The 23,184-nt window shown below is 38.8% G+C and overlaps 2 protein-coding genes and 1 pseudogene across 4 annotated transcripts; 2 read left to right on the plus strand and 1 right to left on the minus strand.

Moving 5' to 3' along the window:
- Positions 1-12: 12 nt before the first annotated feature.
- Positions 13-20,724, plus strand: LOC111331517 (coiled-coil domain-containing protein 78). The gene is made up of 21 exons (XM_022936637.2): positions 13-546; positions 1,280-1,464; positions 2,529-2,725; positions 3,902-4,073; positions 4,499-4,645; positions 5,347-5,478; positions 6,355-6,441; positions 7,576-7,755; positions 8,576-8,677; positions 9,374-9,436; positions 10,075-10,134; positions 10,583-10,671; positions 10,791-10,869; positions 11,704-11,829; positions 12,082-12,272; positions 12,537-12,639; positions 12,734-12,805; positions 13,419-13,471; positions 14,093-14,177; positions 14,463-14,563; positions 20,038-20,724. Exons 1-21 carry the CDS (start codon positions 99-101, stop codon positions 20,108-20,110), a joined length of 2,745 nt encoding a protein of 914 aa, XP_022792372.1. The 5' UTR covers positions 13-98; the 3' UTR covers positions 20,111-20,724.
- LOC111331526 (uncharacterized) lies at positions 14,985-19,579 on the minus strand. Of its 2 annotated transcripts, XM_022936652.2 has the most exons (4): positions 19,264-19,579; positions 18,965-19,053; positions 17,728-17,823; positions 14,985-15,874 (listed from the first exon to the last, which is right to left on the minus strand). In XM_022936652.2, exons 1-4 carry the CDS (start codon positions 19,417-19,419, stop codon positions 15,841-15,843), a joined length of 375 nt encoding a protein of 124 aa, XP_022792387.1. In that variant the 5' UTR covers positions 19,420-19,579; the 3' UTR covers positions 14,985-15,840. The 2 variants fall into 2 exon arrangements, with proteins under 2 accessions (XP_022792387.1, XP_022792386.1); XM_022936651.2 differs by lacking the exon at positions 14,985-15,874 and having other exon boundaries at positions 17,252-17,823; positions 19,264-19,567.
- Positions 20,725-20,773: 49 nt separating the features above from the next.
- On the plus strand, positions 20,774-22,297 carry LOC148719934 (uncharacterized; annotated as a pseudogene). The gene is made up of 2 exons (XR_015993597.1): positions 20,774-20,911; positions 21,035-22,297. The product of XR_015993597.1 is annotated as an uncharacterized LOC148719934 (transcript).
- The last annotated feature ends 887 nt before the right edge of the window (positions 22,298-23,184 follow it).

Consider the following 23,184-nt stretch of genomic DNA (forward strand, 5'->3'; position numbering starts at 1 on the left):
CGCGATATTTAGCAGGCCAGGCTGCTACAGGTGTCACCTTTAAAAATGGCGGTCGATTGTCGTCTTTTCAAATGTACAATACTTTCACAAATTTCTAAATGAATGTGGAGGTTTTAGCTCGTATTAGACCACCCAAAAGGGGAGAGCACTACTCTCTAAATCTTTCGGGTACCCGCGTGCAAGCAAGTGATGGAACTGGTCACATATTTGGTTCTGTTTACAAATCGGAATCACTGACCTTTGATATCTTCAAGGATTCTTTCTCTCCACTGATAGAACTATTCATCGCTGGTTACAATGTTTGTGTCTTGGTTTTTGGAGAAACAGGATCTGGAAAGTCGGTCTCTCTTGCAGGGGAGAAAAATTCCAAGGCTGGGTTGATACCTCTGATAATAAATTCTGTTTTTACTCGAATAAAAGGTGAAAGGGCAGCTAGAAGGGAGCAAAGAGTACAGAGAAACGATCCGAACGACGGAGTTGTATTTGTACAGTTTTACGAGGTTTTTAACGAAAAATTAAGAGATTTGCTGCTACTTCCACACGAAGGTAGGTCTGTATGTTTCAGGACAGGATACATGTAGCGTTGGTCAAAATAATTGCCAAGAGCGCTAGCTTTTAGTAGATCTGCAAGGGATATGTACTACATGTTACAATACTAGAATGTGGAATGTGCACCAAAGAATTCACAACTAATGAATTCATATCGTGCAATTTGTCAACTGAGTCACTGGGAATAATTATCCTGTGAAATTCATGCATGTAGTAGTGTAAGGTTTCTTTATTCGGAGTTTCTTGTAGTTCGTAGTGATGCATCAATCAATATGGAGCTTTAATGTCCCCCCCCTCCCCTCCCTGAGCAACCCTCCCTCTGAGCATTTGAACTTTTGAAGATTGGCTTATTAACCACTTTCAAAAATGGCTGCCGTATTAATTAATATTCTTTTGTTTAAATTTAAATTAGCCTTTCTGGCCTCACTTGAGATAATGTATTCTTTTGAATTTTGTACTGAAGAACGAGGCCAGAAAGGCTAATTTAAATTTAAACAAAAGAATATTAATCCGGCAGCCATTTATAAAAGTGGTCTATTGACATTCCCTACTTCCAGGGTGATGATGACAGTCAGATGTTTTTGTATAATCTGAAGGGGGATGGGATGTGGAAGCTTTAAATTGATTGGCACATAAGTTTTGTCAAAGTTTGATCTTAATAAAGAACTGTATGACACAGTAGCCTCACTACACCCTTCTAATTTTATAATCATATTGAATATGTAATTAGACTCATATGTTGATGTAATGGAAGATGGACGCAATGGTGTGCATGTGCAGAATGCCTCTTACAAGAGGGTTGTTGATGCGGCAGAGTGTACCAATATGTTTCGTCAAGCATGGTCCAACAGAACCATGGGACAGAGAGATTTTGAAACTAGAACGACAGTGTTCTTCTCACTTGACATGTCAATGGTGAGTGTACAAAACAGGTTACAAAATACTTAAGCAGATTCCTAACAAGTCGTAAGTCCTGGTAACTTTGAAGAACAACTCCCTGAAAAAATCTGTCAATTTGTTGGCAGAAATGTAGTTGAAGAGATTACAGTGAAAAGTTTGTCATCAAATTGTGGTATCAAATGATTTAAAAAGGGACTAAAGGTAAGCAAAGTAAGTTTAACATTTTAAAGCATAATTATATGCTTTCAAGTACAGTCACATTTTTGTTTTGAATTGTTAATTCTAACGTATATCGATATTGATAACCTGTTTTGGTAGCTTGTCAGCAACCTCTTGGTTATCTGTCTGCTGACAGTTGGCTTACAAGGTTTTTCAGGGAGCTGTACTTCACAATTACCATGTCTTAACCAAGACCTTTATTTTTCTTTTAAATTTACAACTTCTCTTCTATCATACTCTTTAATTTACCTTTTACCAGTGTTACAAGAAAAAACTTTTACAGTAAATCTAAGCAAAACAGGCCATATTGTGTGGGAGCTGTCATAGTGGTGTTTTAACCCTTAAACCTTGAAAAAAAGAACTGTTCAATTTTTTTTTTTTTAACCTTGAGAGTGATCAGCATGCAATCACCAACAGTAGCCAACAGTTGTCACAGACTAGAAGAAATTCAGGTTTGGTTAGTGGCTTTGGATTTCCACTAGCCAGTTTGGCTAGTAAACAAACTGAAATTGTTGTAACATCTAAGTTGTCACCAGCCACTTGGTTAGTAAGTTGAAAAGTTAGTGTTGAGCCCTGAGTAATACTGCTGATTCATCCACTAAGATCATCAGAATAAAGGAAGTGATTGTCAACCTTGGAAGCTAACAGTATGATTGTTTACCAAATTCTCCTTTTTAATACTGAAGGAAATGAGTGGCGAAGAGTATGAAGAATATAGATATTGATACTAGGGTTTTAAGGGGTTATGGGTTTGTTAATCACCTAGCTGTATATGTCACATGCATGTAAATTTGGCCAGGCAGGGTGCATGTGCAAAGACCTTTCATTCTTCTGGAATCAATTTTTCTTTCTACATCAAGGTTCCAAAAGATGGTCAGGATCCTTTTAATTCTCGATTTCTAGTGGTAAAATTACCTGGAGCTGAAAAACTAGCTGAAGACCCAACACAGCTGCGCATGAGGGAAGGTCCTACTTTAAATAGGTCTCTACTTGCATTTGAGAATCTTGTGGCACAATTAGCTGCAGCTCCAAAGTCTACAAGAATCATTGATTATGGGTGAGTTTTTGACTCTAGTACATGAGAGGAACATCTGCCTGAGTGGTTGGTTGATGTGTGGTACTCTGGATCAACAGGTCTCTGTCCAACCCCTGTCTGAGTCATCCCCTTTTATTCTTAGGAAAAACAATGCCATTCTCTCTCCACCCAGGAGTACAAATAGATACCAGTAAACTGTGAGGGAAACCAGACAAAATGCTGGGGGAGGGAGGGGAGGGTCAGGTAAGATGGATAACAGAGCATCTCATTAATCTATTGACGTCCAGTGCGCCCATGTGGACCCACACCCTTTCTACGCCTTGTGACATCATCACTTTTAACCCTGGAGCGTGACTTTGAGCACATACTTGAACAGGTTGAAAATATCTTACAAACGATACCAGAATGAGTGCAACTGAGTGAAGGAGATTGGAGAAGTAGCCAAAAAACCATGTAACTGACCTGAAAATCTGCACGAAAATCTTGTTCCATTACCCACCTACCTTTCTGAGCATGTGGTTTGAAAATCGTGAGTAGTTTCCTAAAAAATCTGTACACCAAAATGAAGCCTACTAAATTTCCAGCAAGTGAGGAGAAACTTCAGGCAAGGAGAGGGGAAAAAAAGGGCAGGAGAAAGAGAGAAAAGTAAAAGTCGTAAGTGGGGCATTACTTTTCAACCCAAAAACTATCTCGAAATTTTGCTTTCTGCGTGTTCCCGAGATTTTCAGGCCGCCATTTTGCATTTGGATCAAGAGGCCGTCGAGTGTATGAGCTGTCAATGGGTTTTTGGTAAGTTTGAGCTTTTGAAACCACAACAGTGACCCAAAATCTGCTCGACTAGCTTCAAAACACAGTTTTTCACAAAAGCTGCAGCCATGACTGGGTTAATAATGCATCTCTCTCCACTGAGGAATTTAAATGGGTCAGGTGAACTTACAGGGTAACTTGACAAATGGTGGGGGGAGGGGCTGGGGATAAGGTGTGATTTTTTTTTTTCTCAGAACACTTCTATCTTTATTCAGGAGAACAATCATAACAAGTGATTGGTGCTAGCAAGGGATTGAAAAAAATTAGAAAAGTTATATCTGAGCTAATGCTATGTGCATGGTGATAATAAGTTAAAAATATAATTGTACTATTAACTTAGACTTATTAACTTATACTATTATGGTGGTTTTCACTGTTTTGACTTTTCAGAGAATCTAAAGTGACCTTGTTACTGAAGGATGCACTTGGTGGAAACTGTAAAACAAAAGCATTGGTGACATTGCACCCTTCTGATAGTTCCAGTCTTTCAGCTGTACTCAAAACTGCTGGGCAGCTGGCACAAGTACAAAATTATCCTGTTATTAATGACTTTATGGCAAAGGTATGTTCGTGTAAGTGTATGTTTGTGTAAATTTAGGTTTTTGATTTGCAGGGGTGAGAAGTGATGCTGGGGCAGGCAAGTCAATAGGTGCAGAGTCAAATGGTGCTGGTCCATGCTGTCACCAATGTTTAGACCATCCAAGTGGATATCACCATTTCACAGCTACAATGCTGACTTCTTCTGAGGCTGTAGAAAACATCAGTGATGATCACCATGAACATTCCTTTTCAACACTTTGAACATGTAACTTCATGTGACCACCAAACCACATGATTTTCAAAGAGAGGTTTAGTTGGGAATCAATCCTCTATGAGTAAATGAGACCAGGAGAAAAATGATCTTGACTCTCTGAGTTATTTAGAAGAGTGTGTTTACTGCTGACAGTGTGATTAATAAAAAGTTGTTTTTCATCTCCATGCACACAGGAACTCTTATGTCAGTATCGAACCCTAATTATAAAACTTCAAGATGACATCCAAATGTCTGGGGGTGGTAGGAGTCTGGGTACAGGAGAAACACAAGGCAGAGCACAGGAACTGAGAGATCAAATGGCACAACTCACACAGGAAAATGTAAGTTTAATGTTAATTAACCCTTTCACTACCAAGTCTGATGAATAAGTCATTCTCCTTATTATTTGCAATACAACCCTGATTATGTGAGTTTAAATTTGATAACTTTGTATTAGATCAACCAGTTATGCCCTAATTGATATTTTTCTTTATTCTCATTACTTGTCTGCTTGATAATATATTGATATTGTAAGGAGAAATTCTGTCTTGGTCACTCATGAGAGTTAAAGGAAAGTGCACCAGCCCTGTAACATTCTTTTGCTATAAATCATAACATTTCAAATTTGATGTTGCAGTAACTGTTAGCGATGCTGCGTATCTTCAAACGTAATTTGACAAATTTACAGTGGTTTAGCATGGTTTGACTACTCTTATCAACAACATTTGTCATCACAGTGGTCAAAATGTTGTGGACTCACGAGGCACAGCCAAGTGAGTCTGCAACAAATTTTGATCACTGTAATGACAAACATTGTAGTTGATAAGAGTACGGACTATGCAGAACCACTGTCTATTTGTTTTTTTACCACAATATTGATGTCAAATAAAACTCTTCTTTCAGTGCATGATAAGTGCATGACATGTTGATGCAAACAGTTTTGTCTGTACTCTTATCGACAACAGCAAATTGGCCAATCAGATTGTGACATTACTGCCCTTTTTGGTAAAATAGTATTTTTTTTTTTTTTTGCATGCTATAGTTTAAGTTACAGGAGAAAAATGAGCAGTTATACACAAGGCTTGAAGAGATACAGACACGATATAGTGAACTGATGAATTCTAAGACACATCTCTCTTCAAAGCTGATCTCCAGTGAGGAAGAAAAACTACAGGTTTGTTTCTTGTTGTTTTGCTGCCATCTTTGATGGTTTCTTCTTGTATCAGGGGTTTCAGTTAAGCTTATTATAAGTTACTTGGTAACCCACTGTTGCTTTCATGAAATCTTTTTCAAATAGTTGTCAAAATTGTCACTGGTTTGTCAGCGCAAGCTGTTATGTCTCTACCCTCTTTAAATAAAGTCGATTATTAAATTCAATATCTAGATCACTTTTATACAGCCCCGTGATTGTCTATACAGATGCCCTCCAATTCCACCAATATTGGCAGGCAGTCCTTTGGGTTTTAAAAAAAATTTAATGAAATCTCTGTTTTTAATTCCTAGATAATTATGTACTAAAGTTTTAAAAAGAAATGTGATGACTCAATTTAGTTCATGGGGAGATGGGAAAGAATGATTAATTTTTTCTGAAAGTGAGATGCTAAGTGTGCTATTTTTTAAAAGTACTTACAAGTGCTTAAATATTTTAAATAGATATGGGGAGGGGATATACCCTTTCAACACCAGTTTTTCAAAACTATCATTGAGTGAGTTTTTTTCATTTATTCGAGCCTTTAGCGCCTAAGAATGACTAGTACCGCAATATCACCCCTGAATTAAAAAGTAAGTTCACAAGAATAAAGGAAATGATCACTAACTGAAGAAGCTCTTGATTGTTAAACAAATTCTCCTTGTCAGCACCTTAGGAAATGTATAGAGAACAGTATGGAGAATATGCATACTGATGTTACGGTGTAGAGGGTTAAAGAATTGCCATAATTGTGTTTCTGATTAATGGAATTATCGATAAACTTGGAAATACAGGCTCTCGTTGATGTGTTTTGGGTGACTGACTTTGTTGTGTGAACTTTATATTTTTGATATTCATTAGATTTCCAAGACATTGGTTGACATTCAGTTGGAAAACAACAGAATCCAGGAAGATACAGAAGCTATTACCTTTGATCTCAACAATAAGGTAGGTGCGGCATGCAGTACTGTTCAGGTAACTTCAAAGAGGAATTTTCTGTTGGTGGAATATAGTCTAGTAGTTCCTTCAGAGGTCCAATTTACACAGTGCAATTCTTTTAACCATCACAGCTAATCAGCCTACAATACTGCTTACAGATAAGTTATGTCATCTGAATCAAACATGCAACTACTCAACAACTCAATGATCAACAACCTATGACTTGTGTAACTCTTTAAGTTACAGCAGTGCTTGAGGATGCCAGAGAAATCAGATTAATAAGTGTATTTAAACAGTGATTTGATTGTGTATTTGAGTCACTGGATTCTCACTCTGCAATCTTGTAAGACAATATATTGATAGTTTTATTTAATATAATTGTATATAGATAGCTATTGTTTTTACCTAAGATTTTTTTACCAAGTTTGAACAAAGATACTATTCCTGCAGAAGCATGCAGGTTAGGCCTTTAGTTTATGAATTACAAGGACAAATCAAAACCATTTGCTAGACATTTTAATTTACCTAATCATTCTAAGCAACATATGGCAATCTGCGGTCTTTCCTTACACTTGGGTAGCATGGAAAGCCGTAAAAATCTTGAACAAAAGCTCATCTTTCAAACCGGCAGTCTAAATCCCACAGGGATCAGCGAACACTTTTCATTCCACAAATTTATTCTTGTTTTTCTTGTTGCCATGTTCCCACCAATAACGTAGCTCCTTTTTCTGCCTTTAAAAGCACACACAACCCACAATTCCTCTATTCCCTCCGACGAAGGGCTAGCACTCTAAACGTCAGCTTTTGTAATCGTTACAGTGGCCAATTTACCATTTCAACTTTGTTGATATATCCAAATTATTTCTTTAGTTTATGAACCTAGTGTACAGAATGTGGCTTAGTTAAGCTCACCACCCAGTTTTCTGTGGCTCAGTTGGTAAAGCATACAAACTTGAACTGAAAGCTACAGATGGCTGAGGAGCAGATCCTGTCATGGGACTCAGGTTTTCTTTGTGTAACTTTAAAATTCCCTTTGCGCAGATCCTACGCCAGTAAATTTGAACAACTATCCTCTGAGTACCTGAGTGGTAAATTTAAAACATGGAAATTAAAAGTTAAGGTTTTGTTTTAACTTCATTTCAGGTGCTTGCTCTAGAGAATAATGTGATGGAACTTCAGATGTTTTTGGATAAGGCTCAAGCTGACTTGACGGCAGCTAAAGAAGATCTTGCTGTCATGGAAACAGAACATAAAGAGCTAGCAAATGAGTACATTGCTTTGAAGACCAGCCATGTTCAGTTAACTGCAGACTACCAAAGAGAGGTAGGGCATGGATGTTAGGCCTAAATGAGGCAAAAGAGACATTGTAGATCATCCCCTAACATTTTAGAGTATGGGTAAGTCCCTCCTTCACTTCCCAGCTCAGTCATTGGTGCAAGAGGCCATTTTTGTTAATATATTAAAATTCAAACTTGGCTCCAAGGCTTGGGGGAATAAAACAAAAGAAATCACACCAAGGTTGAGAGATGAATAATTAGTTTATTTTGTTTCACTTCCCCTTGCCTTGGAGCCATGCTAGAATTTTAAGATATCAAAAGTGGCCTAGCTATTTAAATGATTGTAAGGGTTATGTCAAAAAATTGGTGTCATACATTTAAACTTGTTGTGCACAAAGGACCAGGCTGGGCCTAAATAGTCTAAATTTGTTTGACATTTGAACCACAAGGTTGAGCAAGTGGCTTTTGACCACCTCATATGAATCAGAGTACTTGCATTTTAACAGACAAAAACTGACAAAATAGTTTTCCTGAGTCCCTGAAAATAATAATAGGGGTAAGACAGGATGCATGGAGTCTATCAGAAAGTTATCCCCATCATTTGGTCACGAGATATTTCCCCAACAGTTTTCCAGTACCCATTGATACCCCGTGTTGGAGAGAGAGAGGCACTGTTAGGGTGATTAGAAGTGTCGTGCCCAAGAACACAACACAATATGTTAGTAATTAAGGTCTCCAATTGAAACTTATCAACCTTGACTCCTGCACACTAAACCAAAAAAGCTATTTAGTCTCCCACAGTGGGGTGAACCTAACACTCAATAATTTTAATTTTATTCTGAATAATCTCGTGATGTTTTTATTAGGTTGCTAAAAACGAAGAGTTAGGTTTGGAACTTGTGACACTGCTCAACACAAAGGAAAAACTGCAGAGTGATAAAGAAGCTGTGGAGCTTGAAACAATGAAGGTTGAGAACATTGGAAAAAAAAAAAGACTTTACTTTTAGTACTTTCTTGTTGTCAGCTAATGATGTATTTTTTTACACCAAGAGCATGGATGAGCTGTTTGTCTAGTGTAATCAACCATTAGTTAGCCTGCATTGAAGGCATCATTTGACAAGTTAGTGTTAGAAGCTCATGGTCATTTATCCAACCACCTATGTTTGATCTAGTATTAGAGTGGACAGTGGGGGGAGGGGGAGGGGGAGGGGGAGGGGGAGGGGAAAGATTTCCTCTGCCCCACTCCTTCCCTTCCTTTTGACCATCTTTCACTCCCCTGGTACAAATTTCTTTCAAAGATGGTAGCTGTCATTTCAAAGATGGCAGCTGTCATTTTCACCAAGAAAATACTGAGCTCTAGCATGCCAAAATCACACCTGTTCTGCAGGTTAGTTGTTAGAGGGTAGTCCTGGAAAGGGCCACAGTCAGTATTGTAATGTTGACTGAACCATGTCAAGCTTTTTAATCGTAGGCGGCTGTGAGTCCCAACCAGGTTGTCAATGCCTCTATCACTGTTACCAACAGCAGTCGATCCTTTTCAGCATGATCACAGTTTTATATTAATAATATCAGTCTATAAATTGACTCAAGCAATCTGACTTGTAAATTAAGTGAAAAGGGAATATGAAATGAAATAACATAATGTCAGATGTTTCCTTCAATAGGAGTACTATGACCAACTGAGGAGACTGGCCAGCAAGTTTTCAAGGAGCTCTTTACGTGAAAAGGTAACATCATTTGTTGCATCAGCTGTTATTGTTCTTTCATTTAACTGTTGAAGTAAAGTTCTAGGATCAATGTCAGTGTCTGATGAACTGCTCACCCACCCTTCCCCTAACCCATTATTAACCCTAACTCGTTATCAGTTGACTGTAGTTGGGATAGGGGAGGGGAGGGGAGGGTGGGCAGGGTGGGCAGATGTTCAGGTAGTGACTTTAATCAGTGTCCTATTCAAACTTTGTTACTTTGTGCTGTAATTGTTGACATGTAAAATGTGTTCAGTATTGATGGTTTTTGGTGAGGCATGGTGGCCTAATGGTTAGTGCACTCGACTGCAGATCAAGTGGTCCAGGTATGAGCCCTAGCCAGGGACATAGTGTTGTGTTCTTGGGCAAGACACTTTACACGCACAGTGCCTCTCTTTACCCAGGTGTTTAAATGGGTACCGGCAGATCTAATGCTGGGGGTAACCCTGCAATGGACTAGCATCCCATCCAGGGGGGAGTAGAAATACCCCTAGTTGATTCATGTTGTGGAAATCAGAGTTAAGTGCCAGCCTGATGGGCCACTTGGTTCATAAACAGACTTGGAGTTTTATTAATGGTTTAATTCTAATCTTAAATTTCTGAATATTCATTGAATACAGGATGACTTGTCCAAAAGCCTGCTTTCCTTACAGTCAGAGAAGCTTGAACTTGAAAAACAGGTAAATTAATATAAATTTGATCTAAAGATTTAAAGGATGTAGCCTTTTCCTCATATCATTTATTTATTATTCATTCATCTGGAGGCTTTTCCACCAATATTCTGGTTTTTGTTGTAAGTTCTTTGTAATTATACCTTTTTAGCTGAGAAATTCTTCTGATTTGGAAAACAAAAATCTCAGTTGATTAACTCGTCTTATCTCATAAGTGATCCGTACTCAAATTCTCTCAAGAGGTTCGTTAAGAAGTCAACTGACCGGTTGTGAAAATAAAGAGAATTATCACTCAGTGAGGCATTCTTCAGAAAAAGCAACAAATTTACAGTACTTGATAGCAGAGGAATGTGTTGGCATCAGTTTGGAGAATTACCTGTCAGAAATTGCAAGAAGTTTAAGGCTTTATAGAGATCCCATGTTGGTTGCTAACATTTTCATGTTTTGTTTTTTTCAGTTATTTCAAAACAACCAACAACGCGAAGGAAGAGTGGAGGTTCTCAGGACTCAACATCAAAGAGAATTGGTCAAGTTGGAAGACAGAATGTATGGAGCTTTTTCTGTTCTTGTATTTGTTCTCCAACTACTAGCTTTTCATAGACGTAAGGATGGTCTTAGTAACAGGGATTTGCTGTTTTTGAAAACGAAAAGATTTGTTTCTGTAGATCCAAATTGGCACAAGAGCTGAAAGACTCCAAGGAATCTTTTCGAGTGATTCAGCGGAAGTTAGCCCTTCAGTCTTCTGTAAGTAATGCTTTTCTTGCTCTAGTTAGAGTTTCCTCCGGGAAAATTATATTTAGAGGACATGCATTGCCAAGAAAGGCAAACTTTCATTCCGACAAAAAAGAAACGCCCATACTCTTTCTATTCAGACTGTCGCCTCCATATCGTAGCACGACTTTTGAGGGAAATCTTTATAAAATCTTGCTCATAAGAAACAGCGAAAGCTTTGAGATGGTTGCCATTCATGGATAAGATTCTATTGCTCAACGTCCTAATGGCGTTTTCCATATTGTTCTGTGATCTACTCAGTTTAGAAAGCGAAGTAAAGAAGAACAGAACACGTTCCATGGTATATTGCTTTATTTTGCTTTGTAAATGGTCCGAGAACTCGCGCCACTTTCTCGAGCAATCAGATTCAAAACTAAAGCCAATCGCGACTTGGTCACCCGTGTTTTTCCGCGTTTTCCCGCGCTTCAAGCAGTTTGCTTTGTTTTTACTGTAATTTCTCATTAGCTCTCCTTGCCAAAGAGAGACATAGTAAGATAAGTGCCTTTCCTACCGCGCTGAACGTAAAATCACAGTGTCACTCACTATAATGTCCCTTAACCCTTTACACGCTAATATCAGTCTGCATATTCTTCATACCGTTCTCTTTACATTTCCAAAATGTTGACAAGGAGAATTTGTTTTATAATCAGGAGCTTCTTTAATTGGTGATCATTTTCTTTATACTCGTGACCTTAATGTGTAATTCAGAGGTGATATTCTAAGGAGAAATTAAATACAGTAAGTCTTTTTTTAATGTTTTCATTTTAAAAATGTAACTGATATTTATAATTCTGTTGCATTATGAAGGAATTAATCTCCGCCAACGGCGAAAGGCACCGTTTACAGGAAGAGAATAACAACTTGGACCTGCGCCTTAAAGAGCTCAGCGCGGAATATACCAACAGACTTCAGCAGTATATTCATGATATTGCGGTGAGAGATGTCAGAGCTTCTTACAGTCTCTTCTTCCCTCGCACTCGTTTAACTCCAAATCTTCAAGAAACTTCTCGAAGACTCATTTTTACAGGGAACGTAGCATCATTCCTGTACGATTCTCAGACAACATGGCGTATTACTCGCTTATTATTTTATAATCCTGGATTAAGAATCAAAAACATGCCAACAAACAGCCAATGAGCTCCAAAAACATATCGATGTTAACATTCCTTTTCGTTTTTTTCACAGGAGTTCTGTGGAAAGGTGAACGAGAAGCAGATTTCAGTGGAGTCATTTCAGGGGTACATTGACATGATGGTCAGACAAATCAGAGATTCACACGAGAAAAAGGAAGAGGTCTTAGAGAGCAGACTGCGAGAATTGAAAGCTACCATAAGAGACTTGGTACAAAAGCACGAGAACCTATCCTCAGCCTACAGGTACGCACAAGCACTGTAAATGCTCCTCTCTCCCCTCCCCCTAAAGAAAAACAGGGTACTACCCCCGTTCCATTACGCTTCGTTCATGATCGGCATTTTTTAATTAATCGTTTTAGAATGTTACGGTACGACATTGACTATAGGTGTACGCAAGTACAATAAATGCTTCTCCCTCCCTCCCCTCCCCCATAAACAAAAACAGGGTACAACCCCCTCTTCCAATACGCCTCGTTCATAATTGACATTTTTTTATTACTCTTTTAGAATGTTACGATACGACATTGATCGTAAAGAAGCAAGATCAGTGCCACAGACTAACCAAGCTAGTTTGTATTTGCCTTCAGAGACTGAACTGCAGACTGCTCAGGTTAGTTGTGGTGTACAGTGTTTTCCTGTGAAACAATTGAGAGCAGGCGTATTTTTCCCCGTCATTGCTCTGTATTTTTTTTTTTTTTAAACAGAGCCGTGAAATTGCCAAACTGACTGCGGATCTCAAAGAATTAAAACGAAGCAATGATGACCTAAGACAAAAGGTAAAATCGGCTTACTGAGCTATATATTCATATTTATTTTAGTTCTGGTTCTTTTTTGTTGGAGTAGCAAATTTCTGAATGGTTCACATTATGAAGTTCTTTACCAGTTATTAGTTTATTCGCAAGGCGAGAATTAGACATGTCGGCATAAGCCGTATTGACTGTGACAAAAGGGAGCTAAAAGAAGACTTCTTCAGTTAGTAATGGTCAGAGTCCAGTTCGGTCTGTAATCATACGAGTGACTGACAAAATCTCGGGAGTTCGATTTGTTAATTACGGGTATTGGACGACACGAAGTTCTTTTACCAATTAATCAAAACTATTACACAATTATACAAACAAACTAACTATTTATCAGTTATACGTTTTCATGAAAAAACAACCGTTAAACTCGGCGGATTGCGCGTCAAGAAGGCTCGCACATGACGTGTACTGTCCAATTACACTGGAAAATTACACTGGAAACTGAATTACACTGGAAAAGTACAAGCGCGACGCCCACACCATCCAGATAGTGCTCAAATCGGGCTGGTGATAACCAATCATGTTCGAGAATTTTATTATGGTTTTGATTAAACAGGTTATTAATTTCGCATTATTAACTTTGTTCCAGTTGGCTTCCAACACCTGGCGTTCTACAACGGATGACGAGCAACCGGATCAACTGTGAGTTGCATTTAGTTTCTTTGTTCTTATGACGTTTTTATTGTAGTTGTTGTTGCTGTCGTCATTTTATTTGGACCAAAGCTAAAACAAGTCGAATAAATAAATTTTTCAAACCCACGGTGCTTTGTTCTGACAGTGACTTTTCTTTTTAGATTTCCCTGAAATCCTGAGGTCGGTTGTCACGTGAACTTTGAGGGCCGGTCATTTAAACAAAGTTTAGCCGTTGTTTAACAAAACCGAAACCCAAGCAATCTTCAATTTAGCTGAACCTCTCATCTGAACATTTATTCTTGCGAACAGTGTCAAGAGGGCGAAAGCTTAAAGTGGAAGGACATTTATCTGATTAAATCAACCCTCTTAGAGATAAACCCTGAGGCCCACTGTTTGCGTAAAACCGCGTTTTGGGTTAGACGTCGTGTAAATGGCCGGCCCTTACGCCTTTTCAACACCCTTTTTTTCGAAACAGCTATATATATATATATATTGTTTCAATTGCTCTGCCTATCGCAAGACACAACGCCGATATCGTTTGCGGATTTGTTTTTCATACGAGCTCCTTGCAATGATTTCTGATAAGTCCAATCCAATAAGTTTTCTTAAAGCGTCTGTTTTCTTTGCTAGGTTGTTACCAGCAGGTCAGGCAACAGTGGAGATGGGTTGGGGCTACCTCCGAAAGCAACTTCGCGAGTTCACCCTGAATACTCAGGTACCGACAAGACAATGACTTCTTCCTGATTCCACCAATCTCGGACAACTGGCTTTTCAATCCGTGTCAATCTCTTCCATCTTTAGCCATTATCGTTCCTCCTTAGTTTAGTTTCCCCTTTGATAAGTTTATCTATCTTACCAAACTATTATTTTATGATTTCTGGGTGGTCGGAAGAAGAGGGCAACAAACATTGTGGCCTAACTGCTGAAATCTTTCAGGTCAGTCTTAATTTATTTAAAGCGTGATAAAAATACTTTTCATTTTTGATTTTGTTCCATTCAGCAAGACCTGGAAAGTGAGCGCGCTTCACTGATGACACGTTGCATTATGGCGGAAGAACAACTTGCGCGGCTTCAGCACTACATAGACACAAATCTGAAAAGGTACTAATGATTATCTAATGAGAATTCCTTGCTTTGATTGTTGGCCACAGAATCTTTTTTCCCTGCTTTGACTAGGAGGCACTGATGAAACAGGCTGATTGTGCTGATGAAGCAAAGACATTACCCCCCTGTGTGTATGTGTGTGTCTGACGGGGGGGGACTGTGTGAATGTGTGTGACGGGGGGCTTTGTGTATGTGTGTGTGGCGGATGGGGACTGTGTGTATGTGTCTGACGGGGTGGGGGGGTCTGTGTGTATGAGTGTGTGTGACGGGGAGGGCTGTGTGTGTGTCTGACAGGGGGGCCGGGGTTGAGCCAGGGGCGAAGCTTTATAATTCATCGCCAGAAAAGTCGAAGCGACATGCGCAGTTGAAGCGCTGATTTGTCTCTCGTGTTACTGAAAACATATGAAGAGTAATTTTTTATTCCTTCATTAATAAAAATATTTGAAACTGCTCAAGCTAACTCCTATTGAGTGTAAGACTACTGTTGCTAAAATTTGTTTCGAAGTTTGTTTTGGGAGAAAACTCATCATTTTCGGTTTGGTTTCACGAATTTTGTAAAGTAACATTTTATGACGCCATTTTGAAATACCCTGGGGCAAAGCGCTAAATGTACTCAAACTACATTATTGTTTCCTGCTACTTCGTAAACACTACCGACCTTACCTTCTATCCATTTAGTAAATTCCAACATCACTTCGTTTTAGTGCACAATATCTCGTCGATTCTTCACTAGATGGGTTCGGTTTTCAAAGCTGAAAACACTTGTCGCTCCGATAAACGCGACATAACCTACACTCTATGGCGGATTCGAGAGAGAAAAGCTGCCGCTTTCACCTTCGAGTACGCCATTTTTAACAAAACAATTCCCCAGGCGTTAAAGTAAAGCATTGATTTTACCTAGGGAGACTGGAGCTGAAATTACCCATACTTTCTGCGAACTTTTCGCGGGTTTTTTCAAAGAAAGTTCATAGGTGTGCCAATGTTATTACGTTTGTATTGTTTATGCTACATGCACCAAGCGAATTTTCGAAATGTCGTCTGTCTTTCAATCAAAAGAAATTCTTTCCCTAGTGGAGTGCCAAAATACACAGTTTAATTATGTCAAGGAGTAATGTCAAAGAGACAATGAGGTCGTGAAATTAGAGGCCCTTGCCACCTGGAGAAGATATCTGCTTTCAGGAACCCTCGGTGCTGGGGTACGGTATATTGACCTAGTAAATTTGAATATACCAGGAACTGCATTTCGTCTAAACAGCGCAAGTGCAAGGCTTGAATCACAGTTGTCTAAAGCCTGTAGCTGTATTGAGGCTGAAAATAAAAGAAAATATTTCAACAAAATGGGTACCATCAAACAGCAACAGGAGTTTTTGGAAAAGTGGAAAACTATTGCAGTTTTGGAAAAAGATATTGTGTCAGTGGAATACGGGAAATCGCAAATAAACACCCTTTAGAAAAATTGGAAGTAGCAGAAGCCCATAAATTGAGGAATGGAAGAATAAATATGAGGACGCTGAAAAAGAAAAACAAGACCTATTCCAGGAAATGCTTAAGGAAAAAGAACTTATGACCTCTTGCCAAAAGGAAAATGAAGCAATAAAAAAATACACAAGGCAACTGGAGAAAGATCAGTTTTGCCAAGTGAGAGGTACAGCTGTTCCAAATCTTCAGTTAACTCAAGTAAAAAATAAGAAATTAAAATAATTGAAAACGAGAGCACAAAAGGCTCTTTACTCCAGTAAATTTTTTGGACTTGAGCTTGACTGCTTGAGATTAAAAGACCCACATAGTATGACAACATATCTTGTAGACTTTAATACAAAAAAGCTCACAGTCTGATGTTTCTCAAGATAACACTTTACAAGTAAAAAAAAATGTATAATTTAAAATATATAAATAATTTAAAATAATTAAAAATATATATATATATATATATATATAAAGTGTGACTTGATTTTCGTAGAACAGTGCTCAATACATAGAAGTAGAGCGAAGTATATATTGTGGGAGGAAAAAGACACGTAAACTACAAGTTCATCCCTACAAGCCTGTTTCGTGGTCGCCCACTCATCAGGGGATTTAATGAGAATTAAATCCCCTGATGAGTGGGCGACCACGAAACAGGCTTGTAGGGATGAACTTGTAGTTTACGTGTCTTTTTCCTCCCACAATATATATATATATATATATATATATATACGGGGATGTAGATAATAGCCGGAAGCCAGGAAAATTACCCGGCTGTGAACGCAATTTTTCCGGCTGTAAAGCACAACTTCCTTCTCCAAAATGTTTTTAAATGTTGTCACGAGATTGTTATTTATTTATTTCGTTTGTTTACACCTTCATTGCTGTCTCACCGAAACAGAAAGGATAGTAAACAGTCGTCCATTATGCAGGCTCAATGGTCAGCGGTATTTGTATTTCATGTATGCAAAATAATGGACGCCAAAGGCACGCTATAGTGGGCGTTTGGCCCAAATACCCACCTGTCGTTGCTAGATTCCCGCCTGTTAAAAACTTTTGCTACATCCCTGATATATAGATATATTGTAAGGCTAGTATGATGGAGACCAAAAAAGCCACATGCTTCAAACCCTTCAGAATTTTTCATGTAAATACAATGTAAGGATGTAACCCTAACAATATTTCCTTAACCCCTTTACTCTCAAGACCAGACCGGTCATATTTTTTAAAAAATCCAAAACTTTATTGTGTAGAATGTAAACAAATCTGAGGAGCTTCCTTCATACTGGAATAACCAGACAATTCCATTCGTTTTCTCAAGGGACAGAGACACAAAAATAAATGTATTGCCTGACACATAATTCCGAGAAGTCTTTGAGTAAATGGGCTAAGAGGCATGTCCAAGAGCTACTTTAATGAAGGAGAAGGTAAGTTTCTCCTGAAAAGCCCTTGGAGATGGACTGCAATCCTCCACATTGTATTTCCTTATTGACCAAGAAATAAAATGTTTGACCTTCATGGGATAAAATACTTTTATTCCCTGGCCATGGGAATCTGCACAGTGATCCCAAAACTCGGGAAAGAACTTGGCAGGAAAGTCAGCTTTGCCAAGCAAATGCCAACCATCCTGCACAATGCCTTTGTTTTTGAAAAGGCACCTGAACACATCCCCTCGGAATTTAATTGTTACAGGTAACCTTGTTTCAGATTTTAAGTGCTGCTCTACCGCCACTCGAAGAGTTGTACAATCATCAAATACTATTAACTCTGCTGGGGATGGATTCTCAAATAATCTGAAACAAAAATAAGAAAGAAGATATTAAAAAACATTATTTTGAGTTGAACATTATAAGAATAAAAACTCCCAGCAGCTATAACTTTGATGATACTATGAAATGTTACACAGAATGTCAGCACAAGTCAAAAGCTATGAATGCTACTGAAAAAAAGAACATTGATTTAAAATGATAACATGTTAGTAATCTGCACGTAAAATAGTGGAGTAGAACTCCCTCATTTGAAGATCGGCGATCAACAATTAGAGCTTGTAACTTCACACAAAGTACTTGGCCTGGTGATTCAGAATAATTTAAAATGGAACAATCACATTGAAGCTACTGTCACCAAGGCTTCTAAACGCCTACACATACTCAGAGTACTCTGTCGAGGGGGTGTGGAGATGAATGATTTAACCACTATCTATATCTCCCTGATACGATCCGTTCTTGAATATTGCTGTGTAGTATGGCACCACGCCCTCCCCTCCTACCTTTCACAAGAGCTAGAACGAATACAGAAGCATGCTCTCACAATCATAGTACCTACTTTATCTTACCCAGAAGCTCTGCAATTCATTAACTTAAGAACATTAGTTGAAAGACGTAGTGAACTCTGTGTTAAAACTCTTGAAAACATCTCAAGAGGAGGGCCACTTTTTAAACATCTCCCGAAAGAAAGAAAGCAAGTGAATCAGTATCAATTGAGGAACGCTAGCAATTTTTCAGTGACTAAATGCAGGACCGAAAGACTGCGCGCAGCTTTTTCCCAAGGATTATTTTAGCCTTCAACAAATAATAGTTTCTTTTTATATATATTTGCATACCCACATAGTTAAATGTTAATTTTTAAGTATTTAATTAATTATCTTGTATTTCTAAACCCATTGTAGCCCAGTCCCTATCCACGCATGTAATTTTATACATTTGTTAAATAATTGTAACCACATTGTAATTCAGATTTTCTGCGAAAATGTGAGAAATAACCTTATCTACTAACTTATCTACTACTAAGTAAAGGATTAGTAGAGAGAATTACTTCGTTGATCAACATATTGTATGAAAAATAAGTGTCTTTTCTATTTCTTAATAAGGTTGTTTCAAGGAATTATGAACGTTTAGTAAGATTAAAATTGTAGAAAAAGTCAGCCCATCATACCGGATACAATCGAGGGTGACATTTTCCTCCGGTTCCCAGCTAGAGTCATAAGGAGAATATCCCTTCCATAAAACTAAGTACTCAGTACCCTGCGTTATAAAAGCACAAGCAAAATGCCGAGATGTTAATTTAAACTTCTCCTTCACTTATGCAAGTAGCGATATGTACTGAGACAGTCTTGTACGAGGACAATTGTTTGGGCTTCGATCCTTTACAAGTAAACGAGGGGTAAAATTATATTAAGTGATAGGCTAGACTATTTGCTTTGCCCGAAATGTTTCCGAAAGAATTTAACTCACCGTAGCACTTTCCCTTCGAGCGATAAGACGCTCTACTTCCCGCATTTGGCTCGATGCTTTTCTTCTCTTTTTGACACTGCGAGGGAGAACGTCAGCTGTTGATGCGCTGTTTAAAGCTGCGTAAAGACCTTTCTCCCTTCTAGCACAAGCCGCCATTTTCAGTTATAACATAACCAAAGTAAAGTGCGCGCTCTGATTGGTCAATTTAGCGTCCCCATTTGCCCATGGGTGTACGCTGCTGACGTGAGCAAATGCAAAGACTATTTTTCCGCGCGCGCTTGTTTTTTTCTGGTCACGTAAGATTTGTTATAAAAGGGAACTCTTTAGCCACAATGTGTTAATGTTATGTTATAAAACAAATGGTAAACACCACAGCGTACACTATTGAGTTATGGATGCACTTAGGAGGTTTGCTAAGCACTCAAGAAGCAAGAGTCGCTCTCGGCTATCGCCTCGAGCGACTCTTACGCTTCTTTCGTACTTAGAAACCTCCCGCGTGCATCCATAACTCAATAGTGTACGCTGTGGTGTTTACCATTTGTTAAATAGTAAAGAAAGAATGTGCTCTATGTCGTTCGGGGCGTGAGCCAATCAGATGTCCGAAAACACAAAGTCGTGATCGACAGCTCATTTGATACGGCTGAGCGCATCAAAATAAGTACTATCCACTTTGATTCGACTTTTCTGGCGATGTTCACAGCGTCATGGGTCATTTATGAGCTTTTCATCCCTCTCTCTCTCTCCATCTTATCCCTCTCTCTTTTTATATTGCAGATACCAAGAAGAAATTGTTCGTTTGCGAACATTGTTGGGAAATACTTCTCCTGCCATACATTCAAGACGCTAGAACTGTGTAATAATATAGCACAAAGCCAAAATCAAAAGACAGTTGTATATACGTTGGAGGCACTTCTCGTTATTTATATTATGTTATGGAGCAGTATTCGATTGAATGTTAATTAAGCGATTAGGTTGAAGTTTTTCTTTGGTTTTCTTCCCCACGCTCAGCGACTGGTCTGGAAAATTTGCACTACACTCTCAACCGGTCAGATGTGGAGATAGATCGTAGTGCGACCTGTACACGCGTGTTCCCTCGCATGATAGTCTGCTACATAGCCGTTCTTGGGGTCGTCACGCAACGAGGGAGGAGCGTTGCGTGACGACCCTAAGAACGGCTGTGTAGCAGACTACTTGAATGAGGACTTTTACATGTATTTAACCGCTCAGTGAATGGTCCAGAGACCCGTGCTACACTCTCGACCAATCAGATAGTGGGGAATCACACAACTTTTTCCCTGAGGGGGTTAACTTGATATTTGATCCTGAGATACTCGATCTTTGATGTTTGTATGTCTTTAAGTTACTGTAAAGTTTCCTAGATCCTCTGAAGTATTTGTAAGTCATTTGATACAGAGAAAGCGGGCTTCATCACCTGAAATAAAGTGAGCTGTAAACGGACAATCCATGTTGTTTTGTTCCTTTACTACCGAAGACACAAGATCATTTAAATAGGGACTTTAAGATGCAGGCTCTACTACGGCGACCGGAAGTCTACACTTACAACTTGTCGGACTGCGCGTGTCTAAGGCGGGAATTCACGCCGTACTCTTGCCATCTGCGACGGCATAATCACTTCGTTCCCGAAGTGGTGAGTACGTCAGAGTTTGCCGTAATATTTTGTTTGAAGTCTTAATTATTTGAATTTTTTCATTGTGATTAAATTAATTGATGAATCTTGGATAAACGCAATTTGGTCAAAATTTATTTGTAGAAAAAAGATGTCAAAACCAGGGACAGCTTCAGGTTCCGCCGCCAACACTGCCAAGCGGCAATCGTAAGTATTTCCTTATCATTTTCGTTTGTTTTATACTTTTTGACTCAGTTGAGTTCTTCGGTTTGCTTATCCGGCACTAAGCTGGTGGATACTGATACGTGTAACAAGTTACTAGAATGTTTATTTATTTCGGTTAATTTGATTTTTACAACAGGCGGATGGAGTGGACAACAGCGCACGACGTGTTGCTGTGCAGAGAAATTTTGGTACAGGAGTTTTAGAAGTTCAAGAAAGGGAGTAATGAGAGAGGAAGAATTTGGACGCAAATTTCCGAGAACCTCAACAGTGTAACTGCAGTCAAATTCAAAGTGAATCAAAGAGCGGTAAGAGAGCGATTTGACTTGCTACTCGGAAGATTTCGACAGCAAAGTAGAGAAGAAGAAAATGCAAGTGGCATATCTCGCGAACCAACAGAGCTCGACGCACTGTTGGAAGAAATTTCTGAAAGAGAGAAATTAGCAGAATCAACGAGAGAATCCTGTAGCAGCAGGAGTGTCGAAATAGATCGTAAAAGAGCCGAGGAGACGCGTTTTCAAGCCTTGGAAAAAGTTGGTGAAACAAAAAGAAGGGCTAATGAGGACTGTGACAGAAAAGCGAAAAGGCAACGAAGAAGCGGAGCTGATGTTGCCGAATTTCTACGGGAAAATTCAGAAAAGGAGCTTAAGATCCGCGAAGAGGAGCTCGCATTGAAAGCAAAAGAAGTTGAAAACGAAAAAGAGAGGCAAGCACAGATGTTTAAAACCCAGGAGGCCATGATTACAAACATGGCAAAACAACAAGATCAGATGCAAACACTTCAAATGGCTTTTTTGCAGCAACAGCAGACACAGGCCATGATGGTGTTGTTAGAAAGACTTGCGAAAAAATAGTAACTTAGTTCCCTAACAGAGATTGACAATGGATTGATTTACTCTTTCTTGCAAATTTATTGCAGCTTCAAGTTACTGATTTTCTTTGTTTAGTGTCATTTTGAATTTTCTATTTCTCAAGTAGGAGTAAATTTTTGTTGGGTTGCTCACAGTTATACTTTCTTTCCATTCAATTGAAAAAAAAAAAACCCACAATATTATGCAAAGTAAGTAAAAAGGTCTGGGGGGGTTACACTAAAAGAAATTAGATGTGTTATTTCTATACGAGCAAGTAAGGCTGTTCCTTAAAAGTGCGCAAATGAAATACATTTTCCCTATTGAGCTTAAACAAGTTTTAATTTCTTTTTAAAATGTAAAACCTTGAAATAGTTTATAATGTCTCCGAAGAACCATTCCACAGAAGACCTGACGGAGCTCATGGCTTATATGCCTCCCACTGAGGAGTCAAACCTGCATTTCTGAATGGGCTTTGAGGTTCACTCGCAAAGGATAAGCCGGGTCACCGTTTATACATAGAGGCCGTCCAGGTGGCGAAAGGGCATATTGGGTTAGATCTACCAACAGGTTTGAATCTGCCAACATTCCAGCATCATGTTTTCTTCCCTCTGAAAAATACAACGTTAATTTATAACTCAGAATTAGTAACTGCGTCGTAAACAGTTGCATTTGCTGTTTCAACACTCTTACAATAAATCATTTTTATTGGTCAATACAAAAACCATACAAACACATGTAAGAAAACATCACTAAAGATTGGAATGCAAACCAACAGTACCCAGACCAACAGGTCCGAACATAATAGCAATCATTCCGTCTGGGGTTACGACTGACTGAAATTTGATAGCATAGACACGTTTATGCCCGTTGTAGACGATTCTTTGGTTGCATTCTGGTCTAGATATAGGGCGAACAGTTCCGTCGACAAACACGAAGCAGTTATCCAGTGGTGCTCCTTTTCTGTGAACTACTTCGGCGTACTCTTCTAGTTTCCTGGTTGTTAGCAGCTGATGGTTCCATTGTTGAATACGATGACCGTGAGTTGCATAAATGTAATCCAACACTTCATTTGTTAGCATGCTGATAACAGGAACAGATTTGGCGAACAAATGAACTATGTCGCCCTACCGACATGGATAACACATGCGTTTTAACAGCATACTTAAAGCTTCTTTTCCGTCATAAACACTCCCTGGCTGCTGCTATGTCCGTTTTTTTTAA

The sequence above is a fragment of the Stylophora pistillata genome, chromosome 11 (genome assembly GCF_964205215.1).
Source record: "Stylophora pistillata chromosome 11, jaStyPist1.2, whole genome shotgun sequence".
Taxonomy (NCBI): Eukaryota; Metazoa; Cnidaria; class Anthozoa; order Scleractinia; family Pocilloporidae; genus Stylophora; species Stylophora pistillata.